This window comes from Physella acuta, unplaced genomic scaffold, assembly GCF_028476545.2.
Source record: "Physella acuta isolate Inbredline_101_S28 unplaced genomic scaffold, ASM2847654v3 ptg000091l, whole genome shotgun sequence".
Classification (NCBI taxonomy): domain Eukaryota; kingdom Metazoa; phylum Mollusca; class Gastropoda; family Physidae; genus Physella; species Physella acuta.
The window spans coordinates 632,939-660,802 of NW_026731611.1; the positions used below are offsets into that span (position 1 = coordinate 632,939).

The 27,864-nt window shown below is 36.7% G+C and overlaps 2 protein-coding genes across 2 annotated transcripts; both read right to left on the reverse strand.

Annotated features, from left to right (window-relative positions):
• Positions 1–1,099: 1,099 nt before the first annotated feature.
• On the reverse strand, positions 1,100–2,656 carry LOC131928760 (uncharacterized). Its single transcript, XM_059284881.1, has 3 exons — positions 2,544–2,656; positions 2,213–2,276; positions 1,100–2,108 (listed from the first exon to the last, which is right to left on the reverse strand). The coding sequence occupies exons 1-3, from the start codon at positions 2,604–2,606 to the stop codon at positions 1,768–1,770; spliced, it is 468 nt and encodes a 155-aa protein (XP_059140864.1). The 5' UTR covers positions 2,607–2,656; the 3' UTR covers positions 1,100–1,767.
• Positions 2,657–3,019: 363 nt separating this feature from the next.
• LOC131928859 (short transient receptor potential channel 6) lies at positions 3,020–25,239 on the reverse strand. Its single transcript, XM_059285009.1, has 14 exons — positions 24,997–25,239; positions 12,438–12,608; positions 12,359–12,367; positions 11,932–12,066; positions 10,428–10,604; positions 9,287–9,460; positions 8,593–8,757; positions 7,847–8,114; positions 6,287–6,426; positions 5,859–5,946; positions 5,620–5,771; positions 5,110–5,261; positions 3,552–3,750; positions 3,020–3,274 (listed from the first exon to the last, which is right to left on the reverse strand). Exons 1-14 carry the CDS (start codon positions 25,237–25,239, stop codon positions 3,020–3,022), a joined length of 2,328 nt encoding a protein of 775 aa, XP_059140992.1.
• Positions 25,240–27,864: the final 2,625 nt, after the last annotated feature.

Here is a 27,864-nt window from a genome sequence, read left to right on the forward strand (position 1 = left end):
GCATCTGCTCTAAAAATGATTAAAACAGAAGAATTTCTGTCAGTTCCGGAAAAACGAGTCAAGGGTTTCATGTCATCTCTTTAAATTTAAAAAGTTATATTGCTTTCTATTTTTTATTGCAAGATTGATGAAACATTAATCACAACCTGCTATTTATTCAAGGTTTGGTGTACATTTAATTAGCCATATTTCCAGTAAATACATGGTGTACTAAAAGGTTATACATCATTTCTATCACAAAAGAATTTACATTGCTTTTTTGAGTTCTTAACACTGAGATGTAATATAATCCACCAGTTTTAAGTTTTTTATTTCTCATTTTGGTACAATGGTGAGATTTGTCTTCAATAATCCAATTCCAAAGCAAGCAGCAAAGGTGTATGTCTTGCATTAAGTGCATTGTTACTGTTGAGTCTGTAACTGTTAAAAAGCATGTTCCTGTTGAACTATTTTTTGAAAATAATGAAATGGTAGAGCTAATGAAACAAAAAGACGTAATGTTATTTTACAGTTTGTGGTAGCTGGTAATTTTATTTTACAGTTTGTGTCAGAACCAAAGCAAAACATTTTGAACATCTTCAAAGTTCAAACAGAATCAGGCTTCTAAGGTTTTCTACATTTTTAGATATTTTTACACAATTGTGGTGGGGTAATTTAAAAGAAAGATTAATGCCTTTCCATTTTATAATAATAAAGATTTATTAAAACTACATTGTGCAGGACTCTATAAGGCAGTCACCAAAATCTGGACAAAACTAAAGACTATTTCAACAATTTCTCAGATTCTTATTGAACACTATTTACTATTGAGAAAATATTAAATATGCTTTAGGTAGCTCAGCTCACATAAGGTATACAGGTAGGTCACAAACACAAAGTAAATGGCCCTGTATTCAAGTAGGCCAACGTGTGATCTATCTATATATATATATATATATATATATATATATATATATATATATATATATATATATATATATATAATTGTAGTTTTGTGACATGAACCAATATGAGTAATAGCTGTGTCGAAACTTGAGGCTAGACATTTTATTTTGACATTCCTTAGCTGGAGGGGGGGGGGGGTTTCTAACACCCCTCCCTCCCTGCCTATGCCACTATTTATATCAATATTAGTTTTTTTGTAGTGGATTGATTGCATTGTGTATAACAGTTAATGTTGTCATTGCTTACTCACAAGAAATATGAATTTAAAAAGTTCACAGACTTTAAAAAGTGAACATTGAAAAACTTATAAAAATATCACAATATTATTTGGAGTGTCAGAATAGACAGCACAAAAAAAAAAAAAAACGGTGCACTTTAGATTGCATAAAAGTCAATAAAATTTTGTTGTGTATGTAAACAAGATCATATCTAAAACACTTGCGCAAGTAATTATTTATTCATCTGGCAACTTTTATTAATTTATCAAGATGGTACATAATATAACAGAAAAATAATTCTTTCGTATAATCATTTCTTGTCAATTTTGAAAAACAGCCCTACTTGTTAGTAAGACAAAAGCAAAATAAAATATTTTCTCTTATTGCACTCCGTTTAACAGTTATTAATATGTTTTATTGCCATCTTTATATTTTACCTTGTAATGAACTGTTTCTTTACTTAAAAATTTAAGTTCAATTTCCACAATGAAAATAAAAATTAAATTCAAAAAGCTGTACTTGTCTTTAATGCAATTTGGCTCCTGTAGAATTATTAAATAACAGTAAAATGGAAGATCTATCTGATGTAAACATTTGGTTTGTCCTAACCATTGGACTTTGAATGCTTTGTTTTATTATGAACCTGGATGGGCTCCTCGTGGATGTCACAGAGGGCGTTGTCATGGTGATCCACGTTGCTGACAAACTCGGAATCTGGATGGTCAGGTGTCAGTGCTGAATCCTGACTGTCGATGCTGTCACTTTTTTTCCAGGGAAATAACTCATCTCTATTTAAAGATTCCTTCCCCTGGATCTTCTCCATGTTCTTGGACACCCATCTGACAGCAGAGATAGCCATGTCGAGGCTGTCATCCTTTACTTTGTACTGTGCTAGAACCTCTTGCCTCATGCGGTCAAAGCAGCTCTTTACATCATCAGAACCCACTTAGAGAAAATAAAAATAAAATTTGACAGCATGCCACATGGATATTTGAAGAAAAAATTCTTGTCCCCCATCACAAAAATATGTAAATATAGATCTGTCTTACCTGTATTTTCAATTTGTCTGTGATTGTCATAGATAAATCTTTGAATGATTCTCTGTACCATTTCCTGCACCAACAACAAAGTTTAGTATGGTTTAATAATATAAGTTTATTTTTTTATAAAATAAAAAAAAAAACTGATACACACTATAACATTAAATACATTATTTAAAAAAATCATTAATGTAAATTTTGCAAGAACAGATGTTTAAGCCTTTATTAAAATTGGTATAAGTTGTCTAAATAGAGATAATTTGGGATACCTAGCTTTAAAAAATGAGATAAACAATTTAAAAGTTAGATTAAATAAATATATGGAAAAACGTTTAATTGCCTGATATAGTGTTTGTCCTTTGTCAGTTTTCTGCCTTATGTTGAAAGCAGCATGGGATGCCATATGAGGTACACCTGTCGGCGTTGGGTCCGCATCACTAGCCTTAAATTTTGTTTTCTGGTGATTTAAGTGTTAAGTTAAGGCAGTGTTTTTTGTCATTTTCTTTAACAGCAGTCTACAAATTGAAATGATCACACTAATGAAAAAATGTAAGCATTTTATTTTCATTGATTTAAATTCTTCTCAGACATCTTGGCAAATGAGATCTATTGCCTTTCAGTAAAGCTTCTAAAGAAAAAGTTTAGAAGTATTTTTAGAGAGAAAGGTGATTTTTTTAATGGTTGCTTGTATGAACAGGTTGATGGTCTTCACTCAAACATGTTTTATATTTTGTAAACCAAACATCACTTAAAACTAACACTGCCGGAGTGAAGAAGTATTGAAAAACTAAACTAAAACTGTAATCACTAAAGGAATTAAACATGATCTTTTACCTTAAAGCGACGTTGTGACTCTACGTTAGATATTGCTGTTCTTCTGCCTGCGTCGTATAATACAGTATGTTCATGATTTACCTCTTCTTTTTTTTCATTCGCCAACTGAATGAAGTGCATTATCATTTTGTAAAGGACCTCTAGAATGTTGAAAGGAACTGGGAGTACCCTTCCTTTGGTGATATATTCCATGTACAGAGTGCTGCGAGCAAATTTCCATTCTATGTCTGCATCTTCCTAAAATAACAAAATTTCAATTCTATATCTGCATCTTCCTAAAATAACAAAATTTCAATTCTATATCTGCATCTTCCTAAAATAACAGAAAAACAATTCATTCTTAGTACTTTACTGCAGTTTTAGCAAAGGTTCTCAATAAAAAGGAAGACTTACTGCAGTTTTATCAAAGGTTCTCAATAAAAAGGAAGGCTTACTGCAGTTTTATCAAAGGTTCTCAATAAAAAGGAAGACACTGCAGTTTTTTTTAAAGGTTCTCAATAAAAGGAAGACTTACTGCAGTTTTATCAAAGGTTCTTGTCATCATGGCAACCAGAATGTTGAGCAGAAGGATGATCATGATGATATGGTACAACCCGGAGATGGACTCGCCTATTTTCTCTGTCACTGTGTTGTTGTAGTTCCCCAGTGAAACATCTGTGTCCTGACCTCGACCGTAAATAGCCCAGAAAACTGTACGGAAAGCTGCCAGCTCACTAGACAGGAGAAAGATGTCAGTCAGTGGCAGAGTCAGTGGCAGAGTCAGTGGCAGAGTCAGTGGCAGAGTCAGTGGCAGAATTTGGTTACAGGGGAGGGTTTTCAAGTTTTTCCCCCAGTGTTTTGATAGCATAAAATTGTGGTTAAGATAATCTATATTTGGAAACTAAAAACAATGAAAGCAACACTGCAGCACCTCAAGCTGTAACTTAAAATAAAACTCTTGTCATTTTGTGGTCTAAATCTCGACGCTTAACACCTCCCTGAGTCGAAAAAACATAATTTTGCAATCTTGTCTGTATGTCTGTGTGTATATGTGTGTGTATGTATGTGTGTGTCTGGGAACTTGATAACTTGACTACCGTTACAGCTAAGTTGATAAAATTTCATATATAAGTATTATATCATATTCGTAGATCTGTATCAACTTTTCAGCAATTTCCGGTAACCGGAAATGGCACTTATTCTACTTTCAATTTTTCAAACACCTATAACTTGAGTGCTGTTTTAGATAGATAAATGAAATTTCACAAGTAAGTAAAAGATCTAATTCTCTGCCTTCTTTCAAAATTTGAGTAATTTCTGTTGACTGGAAGTAGTAATTTACTCTATTTCCAATTTAACAAAAAACTCATGTGAATTTATAAAGTACCAATAATATTCTGCACTATTATACACAGGTTTTTTGCCGTTTACTTTGTGTGCAAATTCTTTTTTCTACGAGATTTTATTCTATTTTTAAAAGTTTAAGTAATTGAAAATGGATTAAAAATCATGTCTGTATCTCAAGGTGCCATCACCCCATAGTTTTATATAAGAATATTCAAGAAAGTTTAGGGGGAAATCTCTCAGGGTTTATTTAATTAATAATTTTCATATTTTAATGAAATATTTGATTGAATATTCATCACTGCACAAATATTGATTTAAGAAAAGCTAGATATTAAAAAAAACTCTTGACAAACTCATGGCAAAATAAAAAATCGATTATTGCCCTTTGACCACAAACCAACTACATAATAATATTATTAATATTATTATGTATTTGGTTTGTGGTCAAAGGGCAATAATCGATTTTTTATTTTGCTTTGAGTTTGTCAAGAGTTTTTATCCTATTTTATTTACATAACTTTTTTTTTTAACTTACCACAACTTTAATGCTAGATTAATTCACTAATAATATTTTAGAAACCTGATGCTATACAAATACATTGCAATAAAGGCAATATTTCATAAGTTTTTTAACTTTTTAAAATATAAATTATACAAAAGTTTATCATGCAAAATGTTTTATTTTATAAAAATAGACATCGATGTCATAAATCTATCTATTTTCTATAGATTTACTAAAAACTTACTCGCCATATTTTTCAACAGCTTCTGGCTTAGGTATCCCCAAACCATTAATTTCAATATCATCCCTATTGGAATAATACCAGTACAAGTTCCTTAGTGCAACCAGGAAGGCAATGATGACAATGACTGCCAAGGCAAAGAACTGCATTATATCCTGTAAATAAAAAAATAAAAAAATAAAATACACGCTATTAATTTTAATAATATACTATCTATAGGGCAGATGAAGTAAAGTTCATGATTCTTGACATTGGATGTTGTGGTCAGAAATATATATATATATATATATATATATATATATATATATATATATATATATATATATATATATATATATATATATATATATATATATATATATATATATATATATATATATATATATATATATATATATATATATATATATATATATATATATATATATATATATATATATATATATATATATACTCAAATATTTTGACTGTCAACTAACCAGACTTGAGCAAAGATACTAAACATGTACTCACATTGATCATGCGACCGAGAGAAATTTGTAAAGGCCCCAGAGTTTCATTAGCTCTCAAGAGGTAAGCTATCCTCGAGAAACTGAAAATGTTGGCAATAGCAAACAATCCTTCAGCAGTATTGATGGGATCATAGCTGTCCCAGAAGGAACGATCTAGGGATGACAAACATAGCCACTGTTAGAAGCTGGACTGGAGTCAAGAAATAAAACATGAGTGTCGGAGTTTGAATCCCACCCTACCTGCATTTATCCAGTAGATGTGAGCCTCCACACCAAATGATAAGTTGAATTCTGGAACATTCTGTAGCTCATATACACTAGAATTCAACTGAAATTATGAGTTATTTTAAATACACAAATACTTATATGTATAAACTAAAGTTAGTATTTTAAAGATGTATCAAATTGAAATATATATGAAGAATACTTTTGAATAAAAAAGAATAACATGCATATTGAAAACTCAATTTTTAAAAAAGACATTGAGTCTAATGAAAAGAAGCCTTATTATAATAATTATATAAAACCTAGATATAAAAATAGAGTGTTTTAAAATAATCTTTTAAACAAGTGAGGTTTTAAATTAAAATGAAAGGGTAAAAAACATGTTAAAAAGTGATATCTTTTGGATATAATATTGTAAAAATCTATGTAGTATGTGTTCATACCTTTTTGATACACAAAAATCTCAGAGAATATGTAGCAATGTAGACAGACAGCAGTACAAAATCCAACAAATTGAACTTGTCACTGAAGTGTGACCTTATGCCTTGTGACCACAGCTCCTGACACTCTTGAACAACCATTGCTGTGGATTTAGTATGGAAGACAGGTTTATCACATTCATTGGTTTAATTCTTGAACAACTATTGCTGGGGATTTAGTATGGAGGACAGGTTTATCACATTCTACATTTATTTAATTATTCAACAACCATTGCTGGAGATTTAGTATGGAAGACAGGTTTATCACATTCATTGGTTTAATTCTTGAACAACCATTGCTAGGGATTTAGTATGAAGGACAGGTTTATCACATTTTGCATTTGTTTAATTATTCAACAACCATCGCTGGGGATTTAGTATAGAGGACAAGTTCATCACATTCATTTGTTTAATTCTTCAACAACCATTGCTGGGGATTTAGTATAGAAGACAAGTTTATCACATTCATTTGTTTAATTCTTGAACAACCATTGCTAGGGATTTAGTATGAAGGACAGGTTTATCACATTTTGCATTTGTTTAATTATTCAACAACCATTGCTGGGGATTTAGTATAGAAGACAAGTTTATCACATTCATTTGTTTAATTCTTCAACAACCATTGCTGGGGATTTAGTATAGAAGACAAGTTTATCACATTCATTTGTTTAATTCTTGAACAACCATTGCTGGGGATTTAGTATGGAAGACAGGTTTATCACAGTTATTTGTTTAATTTTTTAAGCAAACATTTATCTAATTCTACATTTAACTTCACGGTTTCATAAGATATTCAACTTGGAAATAGGAATTCTCCATACACCCCGCCCCTTTTTTTTACCACATATTTAACTTCTTAGGGGAAAAAGACAATATCTCATTAGTTGGACTAATTAAAATCAATAAAGTTCCATTGTTCTCTGCAATGAGCAGGTCAAGCTTAAATTTAAAAAAAAAAATATATTTATATGTGTATCTGTAAGTATGTTGTATCTATGTTTCTGTATATGAATATGTGTGTATGTAAATGTGTATGTGTCTATATATATATATGTGTGTGTACATGTAAGAGTAGGCCTACATGTATGTGCATGTAGCTTATGTTTATTTTGTTTGTGATATATAGATTGTTTTTTTTTTCATTTAAATAGAAGTTAAAAGAGAAATCTATAGGTTGATTGGATAAATGGAGTAGCTTTCTTTGATAAAGATCATCTGAATATCTACAGCTCAATGTGTAATGGGATCTTCAACCAGTAAAAGTGAGTTTAAAAATTACCTTTTAAAATACAAGTATGACACCACACATTCTAAACCCACACACTTCACCTCTTCACACACCAACTTCCCATTCCACCCCTTTCCCACTAGAAGTGACGTCATTCAAGGACAACTTAAAATTACAACAAACAGTAAATGACAAGTTAATTATTTTATAATTCACCACATAAAAAAATTAGCACAACAAATATTATAAAATATATTTTAAGCCAAAAGTAAAAGAACAAAACATTTTTTACCAACCTATGACCCATATGAGTATCAAAATCTCTGTTACTTGTGGGGTCAATGTGCGTAGAGGAAAGTCATCATAGTACAATTGCTGATTGTACTTTTGGCGATATCTTTTGTATTTTTCGTGTATATCTGGATATTTTTGTTGCAGAGTATTTGAATCAGAGATGATGGATATGGACTCAAAACAGGAAATGATGATCAGGATGAGGAAAGCGAAGAAAGAGAGTGTGTGGCAGATAAACTTGACGGCTGGAACCTTGAGGATTTTACTGGTCTGGGGAACAGATTTATGATTATCTTATGATTATCTTATGATTATCTTATGATTATCTTATGATTATCTTATGATTATCTTATGATTATCTTATGATTATCTTATGATTATCTTATGATTATCTTATGATTATCTTATGGTTATCTTATGATTATCTTATGATTATCTTATGATTATCTTATGATTATCTTATGATTATCTTATGATTTTCTTATCAATGATTAGATCTGATATTTGATAGTCATAAAATGTGGAATAAAAATATCCAGTAGTATAGAATAATTTTAATTATAATAATAATTCATCATTTAGAATAATTATACTTCTGGCTTTATCAAAGTGAATTTCAGGGTCTAAAAATAATATAGTACCATCAAATTGTCATGATTTATCAAATTATCATGATTCATCATTTTGTCTCAATTTATTAAATTGTCTTAATGTATGACATTGTCATGACTTTACTGAGGCCACTTACCTTAGACTCTGGGGCAATGAGGAAGTAGGCAACAAAAACTGGGTAGGCAACGATAGACAGGATCAAGATACCAATTTGTTGTGGCCAGCTTAAGCGCTTTATTTTCCCCATTCCTTCAAACCAGCACCTGTCTATTCTCTGCTGGCAGTTTGGGTGGGTTACAAACTGTAACAAAACATTTTTAGTTTAATTTTAGTATTCTTGTATTGTCTATTTGTTTATTATGTGAAGCCAACAAAACAATCTAAAATATAGATATCAATTAATGATGTAATAGATACACTGTATCATGGTTGATGAGTAACTAAAGAGTTGAACGAACCCTTTTTTTCATATTTGTAATGTTTGAAATTTGTAAATGCAAGTATCAGGAAATGATAGCATTTACTAATCGAAAGATTTCAAGTCTACACTTCATGCTATACTTCAACCATACCCTTAACCCAAATCAAACCAAAACCCAAAACCTAACATTAACCCATAAGCCCAGAATTATATATGCTATTGTTCTAAAGTCTACAGAGTTTTCATCAGGACAAACATGGAACTGTATATTTAAGTATAGGACCTACAGGATTATTGCTTATTTAAAATAGTTTGTGGACAACCCATTTAGCCTATCCTACATAAATTCCTACATCCGGCAATGTGTGCTTCATTTAAGAAAAAACGTAGATGAAAGATTGCTAATTACAGCTTTCTCCTCCAAATCAACGGCCATCTTAAACCTGGCCAGACTCTCGTAGACGTCATCAGTGGGCGGGCCACACTTGTCCAGGACCACACTCAGCTCCCTGTGTGTCCACACCCTGTCCAGGAGCTTGACCACATACGTGCTCAGGTGGTCAGCCAGGTCCGTGTACTCCCTCTGTAACGATAGACTGCTCAGCTAGAGTCAGGTAACGATAGACTGCTCAGCTAGAGTCAGGTAACGATAGACTGCTCAGCTAGAGACAGGTAACGATAGACTGCTCAGCTAGAGACAGGTAACGATAGACTGCTCAGCTAGAGACAGGTAACGATAGACTGCTCAGCTAGAGACAGGTAACGATAGACTGCTCAGCTAGAGACAGGTAACGATAGACTGCTCTGCTAGATAATGACATAATGTCAGCTAGAGACAACTAGAGACAGCTAGAGACAGCTAGAGTCAGCTAGATACGGCTAGAGACAGCTAGTCAGATTGAGACAGCTAGAGTCAGCTAGAGACAGCTAGTCAGGTAGAGACAGCTAGAGACAGCTAGACACCTTTCTACCCAAAAAAATAAAATTGTATAGAATATAGCCCTATTTACCGAAACTTAAAAGTAGGCGATATAAATGGGCCCTACATTTGTAAGTATTTTTAAAACTATAAAAAAAAAAGCCCAGAGTATGCTACTAAAATTACTAATTTTAAAAATCTAAATTAAGAAAAAAAATTAAGACATGTAGATAAGCCATACATAATAATTGTACTTTATTCTACACATTTAGAACACCTCAGATTTGGCATAATCGTCCATTTAATGACGTCACACTCCTAGTGGGGTCTGGGGTCAGAAAATGTAACACTACACTAAAATAATATTCAAACTGAATTCTATTAGTTATTTCGCATTTGATTTTTTTTAAATGAATCAACATACCTAATCAGATTCCGCAAAATTAATTACCCTAAAGAACACCTTAGATTTGACCAAATTAATTACCTTAAAGAAGACCTTTGATTAGACTTAATTAATTACCTTAAAGAAGACCTTAGATTTGACCAAATTAATTACCTTAAAGAAGACCTTAGATTAGACCAAATTAATTACCTTAAAGAAGACCTTAGATTAGACCAAATTAATTACCTTAAAGAAGACCTCAGATTTGGCCAACCTTCTCAGCTCATGTGCCAGCTCAAACGCCGTGAGAAACGGGTCCTGGCTGTTGAGGGAGATGTAGGCCTCGCTACACAAACCCTTGAAGGCGTCCAGTCGACTTTTGGCCAGCCTCAGTTGGTCGTATTTCCTCTTGTTGGTACACTCCTGGAGACAGTCAGAGGAAAAACAGTTGACAACAGCTGGCTCGTCGGGAGGATGTTCACATTTTATTTCAACAGTTGACAACAGCTAGCATGTGGGAGGATGTTCACATTTTATTTCAACAGTTGACAACAGCTAGCATGTGGGAGGATGTTCACATTTTAGTTCAACAGTTGACAACAGCTAGCATGTGGGAGAATGTTCACATTTTATTTAAACAGTTGACAACAGCTGGCTCGTCGGGAGGATGTTCACATTTTATTTCAACAGTTGACAACAGCTAGCATGTGGGAGGATGTTCACATTTTAGTTCAACAGTTGACAACAGCTAGCATGTGGGAGGATGTTCACATTTTAGTTCAACAGTTGACAACAGCTAGCACGTGGGAGGATGTTCACATTTTATTTCAACAGTTGACAACAGCTGGCTCGTGGGAGGATATTCACATTTTATTTCAACAGTTGACAACAGCTAGCATGTGGGAGGATGTTCACATTTTAGTTCAACAGTTGACAACAGCTAGCATGTGGGAGAATGTTTACATTTTATTTCAACAGTTGACAACAGCTAGCATGTGGGAGGATGTTCACATTTTAGTTCAACAGTTGACAACAGCTAGCATGTGGGAGAATGTTCACATTTTATTTCAACAGTTGACAACAGCTGGCTCGTCGGGAGGATGTTCACATTTTATTTCAACAGTTGATACAGCTGGCTCGTGGGAGGATGTTCACATTTTATTTCAACAGTTGACAACAGCTAGCATGTGGGAGGATGTTCACATTTTATTTCAACAGTTGACAACAGCTGGCTCGTGGGAGGATGTTCACATTTTATTTCAACAGTTGACAACAGCTGGCATGTGGGAGAATGTTTACATTTTATTTCAACAGTTGACAACAGCTGGCACGTGGGAGGATGTTCACATTTTAGTTCAACAGTTGACAACAGCTGGCATGTGGGAGAATGTTTACATTTTATTTCAACAGTTGACAACAGCTAGCATGTGGGAGGATGTTCACATTTTATTTCAACAGTTGACAACAGCTAGCATCTCGCGAGGATGTTCACATTTTATTTAAATAGTTGACAACAGCTGGCATCTCGCGAGGATGTTCACATTTTATTTCAACAGTTGACAACAGGTAGCATGTTGGAGAATGTTCACATTTTATTACTTATTTAACAATCGGCCAGTTCAGGATCTGTGTTTGCCATGTCACTTTACAACCCTAGGGCAGGTCCCGTAACTCTGTTTTGCTATTGGTCTTGTCATCGACCTTGTTAATTCTAAAAATATCGTAATGATGCTAATTAGACGAGACTTACCTGGCACGGACAGCCGAACTTGTGAGGTTTGATGATGTACTCGCCCCTCTGTAGCAGGAGCTGGACGATGACGTATTGGTTTTTCTGTGACGCCAACATCAGGGGGGTGACGTAACTCGGGAACTGGGAGCCACGCTCGGGCTGTAAGTTAACAAAACGTCACCACAGGTGTGACGTCATGCGTACAGGTAACACCACCAACAGGTAATGTCAGAATTATCGCAAGTTTTTTAAAAACAAAAGCCGCATATATATTTCATTTAAAACAACAGCAACAATGAAACTGATTACCCACCCCCACACACAGCACATTGATACACTAGGCCTACACATACAAATACACAATATTACATAGCCCGGATTTAACAACATCCACAATACACCCAAGAAATCCTACCTCCCGCGCCCACCACACCCACCACAACACCCACGACCTCTTACCTTGAAAAAGCCCACCCCCCCCTTCCACGCCTACCACACCCACCACAACACCCACGACCTCTTACCTTGAAAAACCCCTCCACGTCCCCCATCCGCCTCATACGGTTGGTGTTCTCCAGGTATTTAGGATGACGTAATGTGATCTCAGCAATGGACGTAAAACCTGCGTCTATGGCCTGTAGTACGGCCTCGTTGGTGTTGTCAGCGTTGGACAGGCTGACCAGCATCTCGACTAGCTGAAACATAGACATAGACATAGACATGGACATAGACATGGACATAGACATGGACAGACTGACCAGCATCTCGACTAGCTGTAACATAGACATAGACATGGACATAGACATAGACATAGACATAGACATGGACATGGACAGACTGACCAGCATCTCGACTAGCTGTAACATAGACATATACATAGACATAGACATGGACATGGACATAGACATAGACATGGACATGGACAGACTGACCAGCATCTAGACTAGCTGTAACATAGACATAGACATGGACATGGACATGGACAGACTGACCAGCATCTCGACTAGCTGTAACATAGACATAGACATAGACATAGACATGGACATGGACATAGACATAGACATGGACATGGACAGACTGACCAGCATCTAGACTAGCTGTAACATAGACATAGACATAGACATAGACATGGACATGGACATAGACATAGACATGGACATGGACAGACTGACCAGCATCTAGACTAGCTGTAACATAGACATAGACATAGACATGGACATGGACAGACTGACCAGCATCTAGACTAGCTGTAACATAGACATAGACATAGACATGGACATGGACAGACTGACCAGCATCTAGACTAGCTGTAACATAGACATAGACATAGACATAGACATGGACATGGACAGACTGACCAGCATCTAGACTAGCTGTAACATAGACATAGACATATACATGGACATGGACATGGACATAGACATGGACATGGACAGACTGACCAGCATCCAGACTAGCTGTAACATAGACATAGACATGGACATGGACATGGACAGACTGACCAGCATCTCGACTAGCTGTAACATAGACATAAACATAGACATGGACATGGACAGACTGACCAGCATCTAGACTAGCTGTAACATAGACATAGACATAGACATAGACATGGACATGGACATAGACATAGACATGGACATGGACAGACTGACCAGCATCTAGACTAGCTGTAACATAGACATAGACATAGACATGGACATGGACAGACTGACCAGCATCTAGACTAGCTGTAACATAGACATAGACATAGACATGGACATGGACAGACTGACCAGCATCTAGACTAGCTGTAACATAGACATAGACATATACATGGACATGGACATGGACATAGACATGGACATGGACAGACTGACCAGCATCCAGACTAGCTGTAACATAGACATAGACATATACATGGACATGGACATGGACAGACTGACCAGCATCTAGACTAGCTGTAACATAGACATAGACATATACATGGACATGGACATGGACAGACTGACCAGCATCTAGACTAGCTGTAACATAGACATGGACATTCTTGTCAAGAATCATTGCTGACAGCTGCTGCTTTGTGCTCACATCGAGAAATACAGCCTCAATATGTCAGCTTTAGTGTTTTTTACGCTAAAAAAGCAGACTAAAGTCAGTCCCCTGGGCAGCCCCCCCCCCTCATCCATAACAGTAATGCCTAAAGCATAAGCTATGGGGTGTATCCACATGTATCTGACGGAGCAAGTGCTTTTAAGGTCACCAACAACGCTTCCCACACATATTTGTATTAGTTCAATAAATGAGGATAAAAGCTTTTCAATCAACGAGTTTGAAGCGGTGTAAATCAAAGGTTAGATCAATGAAACACGTTGGGTGATTCGCTGATAGAATAACAGATTCAATGAGACACGTTGTCTGATTGGCTGATAAAACAACACGTGAGATCGAGACTTTGCCTCCAGAACTATCACACAAGTAAAAGTTTTAAAACTAAAAATAGTTTCTAACGTATGGTTATTTCATGTTAAATTTTATAAATATATTTGATATATATTTCCGGGTAACGGAAGTAGAAGTGTATTTCCGAATTCTCAAAAAACCCTAAGATAAATTCACATAAATTTGTATGTATGGATCTAAAACATAATATGCACATGCTTTTCAATAGCCCCCCCCCCCCCCCCCCCCCCCACATGTTATTTAACAGAGTTTCTTCCAGGCTTCCCTTCGGACAAAGTCCCCCCCCCCGCCCCCCAAAAAGTCTACCCCCCCCCCCCCGAAAGAAATGGAATCATATAGAAAACATATACTTTTACTAGTGGTGCCCCACCCCCTTGAAAAAAGAATTATGTAAAGTTATGTAAAGTGAGAAAACCGACTCAATTGTGACGATAAATAAATATAACTTGGTATAACCGCTAGGGATTCTAGAATGTTTATGTGCTCCACAAAATTCTATACTGAAGCATTAAAGCTATCCTTACCATTCTCTATCGCTACTACTCATTATGCCTACCCCGTCCCTATCCTTACCCTGTCCCTATCCTTACCCTGTCAAAATCCGAACATTGCCTAACATTTAGAGTTTATTAGGATCTAGGTCGTCATAACTGACAAAGGGTAATATCCTACCCTGTGTGTTTATATATCGCCATGACAAAGGGTATATTTGGGATAAATTTAAATTTTCAGGAACAACAAAAATGCCATTCCTAGATGGTTTAATCCCGAAAATTACCGAAATCATCAAATCGAATGACCATTTTCTCAATGAGTGGAACATGAAGCAATGTCTCACTTTTTACACGATAAACCCACAAAGCTACCTACGTGTCTTATTGAATTCACGTTCGTTATATTCCCCCACCCAGCAGAGAAATATGCACAACACAGCTAAATATAGCAACACATTCGTCACGTTAGTCTAGATCAGAGTTTCTTCCAGGCATCTCTACCGTCCCCCCCCCCCCCCCCCGAACTAGATGGAATTTATATAGTAAAAAATATACTTTTACTAGTGTCCGCCCCCCCGGAAAATATCAAGTGCAGCACCCCCCCCCCCCGAAAATATCAAGTGCGCCCCCCTCGAAAATATCAAGTGCCCCCCCCCCCTCGAAAATATCAAGTGCCCCCCCCTCGAAAATATCAAGTGCCCCCCCCCCCCCCCCCCCGGAGAAAAAAGTCTGGAAGAGTCTGATGACCTCAAAGTCAACAACAGTCAAATGTCCAACCTCGGGGGTCAGCTGGTACAATGTGATACACGGTTATATAACGGTTGTATAACGGTTATACAACTGTTATATTGATTATATAGCTAAGCTAGATTTCAATCACGTGTGATGGTAGTTCATCAGTTATAAGATAGTCATGGCACACAAGCCAGACAAAACAGAATTATCAAGAGGAAAATACCAACAGATACTGCTGCACTATTTTAGGGATAGCGAGCCCTCGTATGAAATAGAAAATTTTATTTATAATTTATGCAGAAAATATTTTCTTTCACGATTATAACCAGCATGAAATATCTTTTTCAAAAGGTCAAGGTTATGCAGCCAGGCTGGAGCAGTGTAGGCTGTGGGCGAGTTGTCTGCGCATGTCTAGGATCAGATAACTCGTGAGGCTCCACCTTGTTTCATTATCCTGAGTGGTCAAAGCCGGAGTTAAATTATCATGGATTAATTATTCATTAGCGCCACGAAACACCCGCAATGAACTCACGATCAGATTGCGTGTGGGAAGCTCTCAGAAACTAGACGTATGTGTGTGGGGAGCTGTCATAAACTAAACGTATGTGTGTGGGGAACTGTCATAAACTAAACGTGTGTGTGTGGGGAACTGTCACAAACTAGACGTATGTGTGTGGGGAACTGTCATTAACTAGACGTATGTGTGTGGGGAACGGTCATAAACTAGACAAGATGTATTTGTGGGTAGAAAATAACAGAAATTATTTTCGCTGCTAACTCCTATTCAAATGTCCCTTATAAGTTCTAATGAACGATTTGATAAGAGAACACATCTGGTTTAAAAAAATGATAGATCGATTCTGGTTTAAAAAGTAATAAATCGATTCTTCAAAATGGTTGGGAATTGCGACTGTTTTGTTTACGTATTTGGTGATTCATAACAAACATCATGTGACAGAAACTAGTTCAACAAAACCTAGTAAACAACGTTTTATAACTGTGCCGCTTTTCCGGGATATCCCAGATTTCCGGATTTGAAAATCGTATTTTTTTTCACTTTCCTTATTCGCAAAAATTGAGTTTTAAAATTTCCGGGTTTTCAGTTTTAAAAAATAAAGACAGTTCTAAACTTGCGAATGGAGGCGAGCGAGTTGACGATAATCCTTCTATCATGTAGTTGACATGTAATAAAAACGTGTTTTTTTTTTAGATTTAGCAAACAAAGCGACCATAAAAATACTAAAAAATAAAAACTTCAGCCTAAAATTAATTTAGAAATTTTCTATTTTTAGAACCAATGCTATAAAAGCTGCAAATCCAGAGAACTTGAAAAAAATAATTTGTTGAGTTTAAGGCTACATTTCTATTTATTTTCATCAAGCCTAAGTTATGAACCGATGTTTCACTTTCGAAAGACAAGTATTGATTGGCTGTACAGGAACTCCGTGATCGATAATTATTTGTTTGCAAAACTTTGCAGATAAAGTTTTTAAGGGGGTAAGCTCCAGAAAAAAACTGGAAAAAAACTTTTTAATTACTAAGCCTTTTTTAAAATTTTTTTGTGTATGTATAAGTTAGGGTACTTAAGGAAAATATTTGCAAAAGAGTCCCTGATGCTTGCATTTATTTTCTTTTAACTACCCAAATTTAGATATCCACAAATAAATCAATAAAACGTTTTTATTAAGAAGTTGTTATTTTTTTGGAGCCTACCCCCTTACATTACAATACAAATTTAAACCCCATAACCTAGTTTTCCTTTTTTTTCCCGCTTACAATGTGTAAAATAAAATTTATCGCAGTCTATCGAATAGCAGGATGCCATTGTTTATGTCGCCATTACACGTTAAAACCAAATTGTTTTTGCTTTTAAATTTTTTTTTTTTATTTAGCTACCGAAAATATCAAAAACATCAAATACCACCAATCTTTAGTAAAGCCCGAAAAAAACCAGACAGACAGGATTTTATAACCATATTAATTGTAACTACGCCGTGCATGATTTTTAAATTATTTAATGGGCCTCTCGAATACTTTCTCGCTCGTGTCCATTAGCAAGACTCCTGAGCATTTTTACCGCCTATGGCTCTTAACACCTTTCGCGCAAGCCTAGATGGTGCAATGTCCACTGTTGCGAAGGTTAGGCTAGTAATCAACATTGGTGTGACGTCATTTTACACCGCACTCTTTCGATTTCTCAGCTGACACTGAACAAATTTAACAGAATCTTGATAAAAAATCAGACTGGTATAAAATTTTAAAGTTAGAATGCAGTCGTCTTTATCCAACAGACAGTAATTTTTAGCAGGAAACCAATTGGCGAGACTAAAATTTATAAATGCGTCTCTAACCATGACTAACCTTAGTCTACCCGACCAGAGTTTTTTCCAGGCATCTCTTCAAGTCTACCCCCCCCCCCGAACGAGATTGAATTTATATAGAAAACGTATACTTTTACTAGTGTCCGCCCCCCCCCCCCGAAAAATGTCAAACCCCCCCCCCCCCCGAAAATATCAAGTGCCCCCCCCCCCCACCGGAGAAAAAGTCTGGAAGAAACACTGTACCCGACATCACTCGAACATCTCAATCACTGCGACCTGTGATTTTTTCATGGCCTAATGTGACCTTACCCTGACCTCAAGTATAGCCAAGTGATAGATCTGAAAATAAATCTTAGATAATACTAGGATCGCGCGTAAAGCAGTTTTCTTTAATATTTAGATCTCGCTCGTATTGTAAACAAGGAAAACTATTCGCCTCTACCAATTAACTTTGCAATAAACCCGGAATTAAAAACAAAGCTTTTTTTTTTGTCTTATAAGTAAAGACGTCACCGACAGTCTCGAATTTTTAATTCACTTTCCATAAATATCTTTACAAACGCTGACCATTAGAGGCTAGACTAACCCGCCTCAACTTGTAGGTTTACAGTCACTGACTGAACTCATCGGGACCCCAGGCAGTGGCGTAGCGAGGTCGGGTGACACCCGGTGCGGCACTTAATGGTGTCGTGTCACCCCCCCCCCCAGAGGCGTAGCGACCCTTCCCGGGGACAAATTTTCAAATTTTCGATTTGCACCCCCCCTCTCAAGCTTTCGATTTACACCCACTCCCTCAAGCTTTCGACTTGCACCCACCCCCTCAAGTTTTTCTCTATATATTTTGCTATTTTTTGCCTTGGTGTCACCCCCCCCCTAAATGGTGTCACACGGTGAGGTCCGCACCCCTCGCCCCCCCCCTCGCTACGCCTCTGACCCAGGGAACGTAGTTGGTACTGTATGGTTGGGGGGGGGGGGTTTAGGTAAAGTTCATGCTGTGACATATTTTCATTTTCAAAATATTATATGAAACCTGAGTGTAACACATTATGGGGTAGATTTGTGTCTTAAACTATTTTAAACAAATTTTATCATATGCACAATCTAAATTTTTGTTTGAAGTTTGTTACAAAGATAACAAGGCGACTAAAGGACTCGGTATAATATAACAATGTGAACATTATATGAACCAAATGTTTAAAAAAGAAATGAAATAATTGTCTATTTTAAAATTCTGTTCGACATTAAGTTTCAGGGTTTTAAATATTTCAAATTTTCGTTTCAGGGTTGGTAAAATTTGGGGATTGATTTTCAGGATTCGCTTAAAAAATGAGTGGTACGCCTATAAGACTTTTTATTGAATAATTCACCAAAAAAAGAGAAAATTGATGGTATTTTTGTAAATATATAATAATGAACTACTATTTAAATAACTATAAATAACAGCGTGGGTCGCTTCTTAAAATTCTAGTATAGGTATTCAATACATATTATTATAACGACCCACGCTTTTCTTTTTAGTTATTTAAAATGTAGTTCGTTATTATATATTTACAGAAAATCCTATATTTTCTCTTTTTTAGTGCACTGTTACATAAAAATTTGTTATTAAAACTCTATTTATGCAATTTTTTTCTACGATGTTTTGTTGTATTTAAATGTGTATCATATTGGGGAAATTCGTGCTTTAAGGGGTATTTTGCTTGATTTTCGATTTCTCAAAAACCTTCGGAATTTTGCTATTTTATATCACATGCTCTTAAAATTTTCATAAACCTATATGTATGTATATATATATATATATATATATATATATATATATATATATATATATATATATATATATATATATATATATATATATATATATATATATATATATATATATATATATATATATATATATATATATATATATATATATATATATATATATATATATATATATATATATATATATATATATATATACATATATATATATATATATATATATATATATATATATATATATATATATATATATATATATATATATATATATATATATATATATATATATATATAACCCAATTGCAAAATGCAATATTAGAAGTACAATCCACCTTGCTGTTACATATGAAAATACGCAAACGTTTAGGGGAGATGACTCTCTCTTTCTTACATCCTGTTTTCGAGTTGTAAAAAGGAGATCTATAAAAAGCGAGGTAGATTTTGTAATAGTTCGTATTGACGTACGTAATTGTTTATTCTGCTAACCAGACAGCTATTATGGGCAATTTTTCGTTCTCTTCCGTAACTAATCGATGAAAACTTTGTTTATAAAAGAAGATTTTCTTTTTTTAGCAAGTAAGTGAGGCGTTTAGGATGGCGTAGGTTTTTATATCTCTCAAAATAAAAGATTGAGAGATTGTAGCCTAAGTTTAGACTCCATCAAACGTGAATTGGCAATCAGACGTGAGTTGGACGTGAGTTGGTAATCAGACGTGACTTGGTATCAGACCATGAGTTGGTAATCAAACGTGAGTTAGACGTGAGTTGGTAATCAGACGTGAGTTGGACGTGAGTTGGTAATCAGACCGTGAGTTGGCAATCAGACGTGAGTTGGACGTGAGTTGGTAATCAGACGTGAGTTGGACGTGTGGGTTATTTAAAAGTTTGTTCAAACTGAACGACTGGCTTTTACACTGGACACGGGCTAATTCAAAGCTCCAGGATTTAAATTGTGATGACACCCTCTGTTATCTGACGTCACACTCTGGTGTCTGTGTGACGTCACACACTTGCATCTGTGTGACGTCACATGCACCTAACTTTACTACCGCCATCTATCAGATGGTAGGGTCGAGACACAGAGATAACCGGACAAAAGAAATCAATAACAAAATCAATGACATTAGACTTAATGACCTGCTAATTGACGTGACGTCACCTGGTGTTTGAGAGCGTGACAAACGACCAACATCCATTTGACATCAAGCGGTAAAACAGACCAGAAGCACGTTATGTGGGGTCAGTAGGCCTCTTAACACATGGTACTGTGGCTGTCATAAACTGTCATACAACATATCTATGTCTGTCATACAACACATCTATGTCTGTCATACAACACATCCATGTCTGTCATACAACACATCCATGTCTGTCATACAACACACCCATGTCTGTCATACAACACATCCATGTCTGTCATACAACACATCCATGTCTGTCATACAACACATACATGTCTGTCATACAACACATCCATGTCTGTCATACAACACATCCATGTCTGTCATACAACACATCCATGTCTGTCATACAACACATCCATGTCTGTCATACAACACATCCATGTCTGTCATACAACACATCCATGCCTGTCATACAACACATCCATGTCTGTCATACAACACATCCATGTCTGTCATACAACACATCCATGTCTGTCATACAACACTTCCATGTCTGTCATACAACACATCCATGTCTGTCATACAACACATCCATGTCTGTCATACAACACATCCATGTCTGTCATACAACACATCCATGTCTGTCATACAACACATCCATGTCTGTCATACAACACATCCATGTCTGTCATACAACACATCCATGTCTGTCATACAACACATCCATGTCTGTCATACAACACATCCATGTCTGTCATACAACACATCCATGTCTGTCATACAACACATCCATGTCTGTCATACAACACATCCATGTCTGTCATACAACACATCCATTTTGCCGAAGAAACAGTTTTATCCACTGGCCACACTTGAAATCCACTCTCTGACTAGGAGATCTACGTGGCAGAAGAAGTAGAGTTTACGTGTCACTGACCTCGGTATGTGAAACAATAGAGTGGTCAGCACAGTGCTCAACTGTATGGACATGAAGCCATAGAGTGGTCAGCATAGTGCCCAGGTGTATGGACAAAAAAAAACACAACCAAGACGAAAGTTTGACCTGTAGAGAGATTACATTGAAGGCTAGAACAGTTCGGTGGCTGTAAACGTTGGTAGGTGAAATGTGTGGGTTCGAATTCCCAATGTGATCTTTCTACCGATGTGAAGTTTTGTAACAGTTTTGCCTTCGAATTACATTGTAGGTGTGACTTGAGCTTTGTGGCATTTAAACCACATTGTTGTACATTAAATCACTTATCTAGAGTTTTAGTGTGGCATTAGACCACATTTGTTTGGGCTTGACGTGTGTGGCATTTAAACCAAAAGTAAAGAGACAACGACGTCACAGCGACATCTCCAAACGACAAAGACAAAAAGACAATTCAAGAACAAGCCTGCTAAGACGTCCCCTCAATGAAAACTAATCAATGTTACTGCTACATCTAGTGCCTAGGCTAAAGAAATACTCTTTAAAAAAATTGTTTTTCTGGCTTAGGTCGCGGTGAAATCGATGATCAAGAGGTCTATTGTAGTTTATTTCAGTAGTTCTTAACCCTTTTGAGGTAACGAACCCCACCAGTTTCATATGTGCGTTCGCTGAACCCTTCTTAATTGTTCTATCGTCTGCAAAACATATTGTAAATCATACGAGTTGGCTGTGTGTCTTGAGCTCTGAAGAACCACTGAGACACATTCACCGAACCCCTGGGCTTCCATCGAACCCAGGTTAAGAACCACTGGTTTATTTACACTAATCCTGATCTTGAACCTTGGTATACACGACTGAGATGTGGCTAGACCATCACTACCACATTGACAGATGTGGCTAGACCACATTGACAGATGTGGCAAGAACAGCACTACCACACTGACAGAGAGATGTGGCTAGACCTGCACTACCACATTGACAGATGTGGCTAGACCACATTGACAGATGTGGCTAGACCTTCACTACCACATTGACAGGTGGTTAGACCATATTGACAGATGTGGCTAGACCATTGACAGATGTGGTTCGACCAACACTACCACATTGACAGATGTGGCTAGCGGCTAGACCACATTGACAGATTTGGCTAGACCAGCACTACCACATTGACAGATGCGGCTAGACTACATGTGATGACAGGGCCGTCAAGACTATTTGCCCAACCATTCTAAACGGACTGACCACTTCCGGTTATTAACCATACAAACAACGACCCTGTTTTCTCAGACACACGAATAAAACAATGTGTCAAGGCTACAACAAGATGTGTCGGACACACAAGTAGCCATCTATCAGGACACCATGTGACTTGCACTATTTCATCCTACTTGAGAAATGATCTCATATGTAGCCTAGACTTTTGACATTGTTTCAAATCATGTTTGTCTCCCCTCTCTCTCCCCCCCCCCCCCCCCCCACCACAGAGATATCTATAGCAAGCTCTGTCTGACTGAACGAATTCTACCATCGATTTAACGACAGACCAGTGCCCAACTACCAGTATACGTTGCCATGGTAACCACCGACGCGCACAAGCGGCGCACGTTTAAACAAGTTTTTGAGAGAAATTTTCGATAAAATTTAATGATAGCTCAGATCACGATGTTAATTACCGTCTTAAGGATCTTTTCTTCAATAATTGGTGAGGAGAGGGGCGGAGGGGGCGTCGTTGGGAGAAGGGGACAGTGGGGCGATGATCGAAGGCAACCCGTTGTTGGATGAGTCAATGAATAATGTATATATATATATATATATATATATATATATATATATATATATATATATATATATATATATATATATATATATATATATATATATATATATATATATATATATATATATATATATAATCTTGGCCAGTTTCTAATGTGACACTAATGTGACCCTTAAGCTCTGTAGACTCTCCATCCACCTCAAGGCTCAACATAACTAAAGAGTTCAATGAATGTAACCTGTGTCAGCAGCAACATTATCCAGCTTATGACCAGTATATATATATATATATATATATATATATATATATATATATATATATATATATATATATATATATATATATATATATATATATATATATATGTATATACACACACACACATATATATATATATATATATGTATATATATATATATATATATATATATATATATACATATATATATATAATGTTGGCCAGTTTCTAATGTGACACTAATGTGACCCTTAAGCTCTGTAGACTCTCCATCCACCTCAAGGCTCAACTTAACTAAAGAGTTCAATGAATGTAACCTGTGTCAGCAGCAACATTATCCAGCTTATGACCAGTCAAACAATAGTTTCATGAACATTTTCCTTCTATCTTTTGTTTAGTTGCATCGGACGATCGATTGGCCAGATAAAAATTTAGCATGACAAGCCAATTTTCAATGTTTGACGCTGCCAGATTAACCAGGTGTTTACACTAAAATTGATCAAATTCCTCCAGCCAGTGAGGCTCTGCGGCAGGTTGAATAAACAATCAATGCCAGTCAAACACTGGGTCAGCACCGTGCCTAGAGTGCTCAGCACCGTGCCTAGAGTGCTCAGCACCGTGCCTAGAGTGCTCAGCACCGTGCCTAGAGTGCTCAGCACCGTGTCTAGAGTGCTCAGCACCGTGTCTAGAGTGCTCAGCACCGTGTCTAGAGTGCTCAGCACCGTCACACTGTGGGTGTCACGTTTTAAAGTGCTAATGATATTCTAGTCCCAACGTCCCAACATTACCATTTAAAATATTAACATTAAAATTAATTAATTAGTTAATTAAAATATTAACATTAAAAATATTCAGCACTTAGCACTGAGTGCACAGCGGTGATGTAGTGATGTAAAGGCTTACCCTTTTATTGGTGACCATGACCTTTAGCAATTGACATTTAACCGGAAGCTAACCAGAATCTCTAATTGTCACATACACAACTGTTATCAACGCGCGCAGGTGCACACAGAAAATGACATAAACTCTCGAAACACACCGGAAATGACCAAACCCGACACACACCGGAAATGACCTTACCTCCCAAAAACACACCGGAAATGACCTTACCTCCCAAAACACACCGGAAATAACCTAACCTCCCAAAACTCACCGAAATGACCTTACCTCCGAAAACACACCGGAAATGACCTTACCTCCAAAAACACACCGGAAATGACCTTACCTCCGAAAACACACCGGAAATGACCTTACCTCTTTGTTTTCATTTTTGACCGCCAGCCTAAGCGGGGTCCTGCCCAGCGCGTCCGTGCAGTCCACGTTGATGTAAGGGTTCTCCTCCAGGATGCTCTTGACCAGCGGCACGTCCCCGAACTCCACTGCGTGCAGGAAGTCGTCCTCGGCCTTGGTGATGGCCGTCTCGACGTGCGAGATCTGGGCCAGGAGGGCGCGGCTGGGGGTGTTGCCCTGCGACAGCTGGATCAGGGGGGACGCCATCTTGTCCTCAGGTTTCTTCGTTCTACTGCGTCTTAGCCGGTCTGCAGGTCGAAACCGGCTGGACCCACGGCCATGTCAGGGTGACCGGCAGCCTGCAGACAAACAAGGACACGCAATAAATCATTGATGATGGCAGCTAACGGTCTTGATGACCCCGTAGATTGTTGGAAATAAAATGGGATTTTACCGGCTGCCGGCTGTTTGGCAAATACAATTGTTGACGCAGCAGCCCCCACCTACCCCAGCCCCCAGCATATGCAGTTTTATTTTCAGGATAATTCATAACATACCAGTTATCCCCCCCCCCCATGTCATCCCATACCAGCCCAAGTCCCCCACCCCACCACATGTCATCATAAAGGGTGGCCAGCCCCCCCCCCCCCCCATCTCATGTCATCTTATACGAGTACGCCATAAAACACAAAGCACGTATATATTTTAAAACCTCAATACACATGTGTAGATACACTTTCTTTTATGGTCTCCTAGGAGGCGGGGTTTGATGATTGAAAGTGTTTGTTGGTTTGTTGAAAGTTGGGCTACTTTGGCGTTCTTTAAGAAAACCCATCAAACAAGAATAAAGATATCTAAGCTACTCACTAGGGGACGAGGGGGGGGGGGGTCTCTAGAATCTAGAAAAAGATAATGAAATAACAGAAGCCTTGAGATCTGCATATCTCATCTGGTTTTATTTAGCATGAGACACTTGACGTAACAATACATGACATTTTCAAAACATAAATAAAAACACGAGTAAAATTTTGGGCTGAGAAAACTTTAACTACATAATTGCCAGTTAATTGCGACTAAAAATTCTGCAGCTGGCTAATTAAGATCTGTTTTAATTGCTTTAATAACCTGTGTCTGCCTGAAGTCGTGATAATAATAGGGTGCCAGCTCTGAAAGTAGTTCCGTCAGAACCTACGTGCCAAGAATAAACCTGCGCCGTTAGTGTCAAACATGAGAAGATAAAATAGTTCCATAATCCATTCGTAACGACCGTAGCTAAAATAGTTCCATATCTATTCGCTAGGAAAAGCCTTGAATTATGAATAATTGGCACGATGCAGGGTGGGGAAGAGGGGTTGGGGTTGAATAGATTTCTCACATATAGAAAGCTGTTTTTACTAATTCAGAGTATAGAAGTATTTTGTAATCGTGCACACAAATTAAATGACAGTTTTTGCCGTTTTAGACCTCCCTATTTGATCACACACGCAATATAAAAGATGTATTGTAATCATGCGAAAAATCTAAATCTAGATTTTGACAAATTTTACGTTTTATAAATTTCTGGAGCCAAAAAAATGTAGTTAAGCAATCCTTTCCGTCTGTGAGTGTGTATATAAACCATTTCAGTTATGTTGAAGAAATTTCATATTTTACTTCATAATCGTCTAAATTAAGTGGACGAAATTTCAAAGATATAAATATTATATTTAACGCACAGGTTTTTTCGACATTTGAATGATTTCCGGTAACCGAAAGTCGTACTTTATTCCATTTTCGCGTGAACCCGAAAACTTTAATACTATTACAGTTAGGTTAACGAAATTTAATAAGTAAGTATAAAATCTTACACTTGGATTACTCTTAAAGTTTGAGTGATCTCCGATATCCGAAAGTGGTACTTTACTTGATTTCCTGTTTCTAAAATACCTTTTCAGGTAAGTGTACTCAATCTCATACGTACACTTAAGATCTTCTTCCCTTATTCCTTCATCTTCGTTCTTAATTGTAAATTTGAACGCGATTTCTTCCAACACAATGAAGTATTACGTGTGTCAACTTGTTAAGCGCCAAATAAGCCGTTGACTCTGATTTCAGACTGTTTTTTGTGTGTTTGAATTATTTACTTCTATACCTTTGTCCATCCATGCACAAGAACAAAATAAAAGACAGCAGTTGTTGATTTTGGAGTTTTCGCTCTGAGGTTACTGTCCCCAGCTATCGAGCCTCATCGGCCCGCAGGTTTGAACTCGGGACTTTTAACCGACCCGACCACGCCAACCTTTGAATAATTTCTTGTGACAGGGAGTAGTACTTGACGCTATTTGACTCACCTCCCAAAATAGTATCATCTTTAGCGGTCCGCACCCCCCCCCCCCGTTCGACGCCTTGGTGTTCTAGTACCACCAGCACCGAACCCCGACATCTAAACGTAAGCTAACGAACATCATAGTTGTAAATTTTAACTCATTGTTTAACATCGTTTTTCTAGCATTTTCAATTTTAACTAAATTTTAACGCTACATTTTCTGCACTAATTGCATTTAGGCCACACAAAGGCAATCTATCAACATCGTTTGCTATTACGTAGTCCTAGGGTTACCAAAGAAATACGAGCACGATAGAAATGGACCAAAGTTTAAATTAATTAACAACTAATGATTTTTACACACGCCCGCTACTACTTAATCATGTCATGCGCTAACTTAAGTCTCCTCCCCCACAGATGTAATGCCATCACTATCAGTCTTCAGCATTGTAACCGCATATCTTCCATGTTTTTGTGTTTCCTGTTCAGTTTTTGATGGGACGTCATGTGACATCTATAAATAGACCAGCTCACCTCAACGAGAGCTTACTTCAAGTATACCGCTCATATTGATTGGCCCAAGTGAC

Excerpts from the sequence above, each read along its gene's own strand:
- LOC131928760 (XM_059284881.1), bottom strand. The coding sequence starts at position 2,606 with ATGGCATCCCATGCTGCTTTCAACATAAGGCAGAAAACTGACAAAGGA. Across the intron at positions 2,277-2,543 it reads AAGGACAAACACTATATCAG|GAAATGGTACAGAGAATCAT; the intron begins GCAATTAAACGT and ends TTGTTGGTGCAG. Across the intron at positions 2,109-2,212 it reads CAGACAAATTGAAAATACAG|TGGGTTCTGATGATGTAAAG; the intron begins GTAAGACAGATC and ends ATTTTCTCTAAG.
- LOC131928859 (XM_059285009.1), bottom strand. The coding sequence starts at position 25,239 with ATGGCGTCCCCCCTGATCCAGCTGTCGCAGGGCAACACCCCCAGCCGC. Across the intron at positions 12,609-24,996 it reads TCAAAAATGAAAACAAAGAG|CTAGTCGAGATGCTGGTCAG; the intron begins GTAAGGTCATTT and ends TCTATGTTTCAG. Across the intron at positions 8,758-9,286 it reads TTGATTTGGAGGAGAAAGCT|TTTGTAACCCACCCAAACTG; the intron begins GTAATTAGCAAT and ends GTTTTGTTACAG.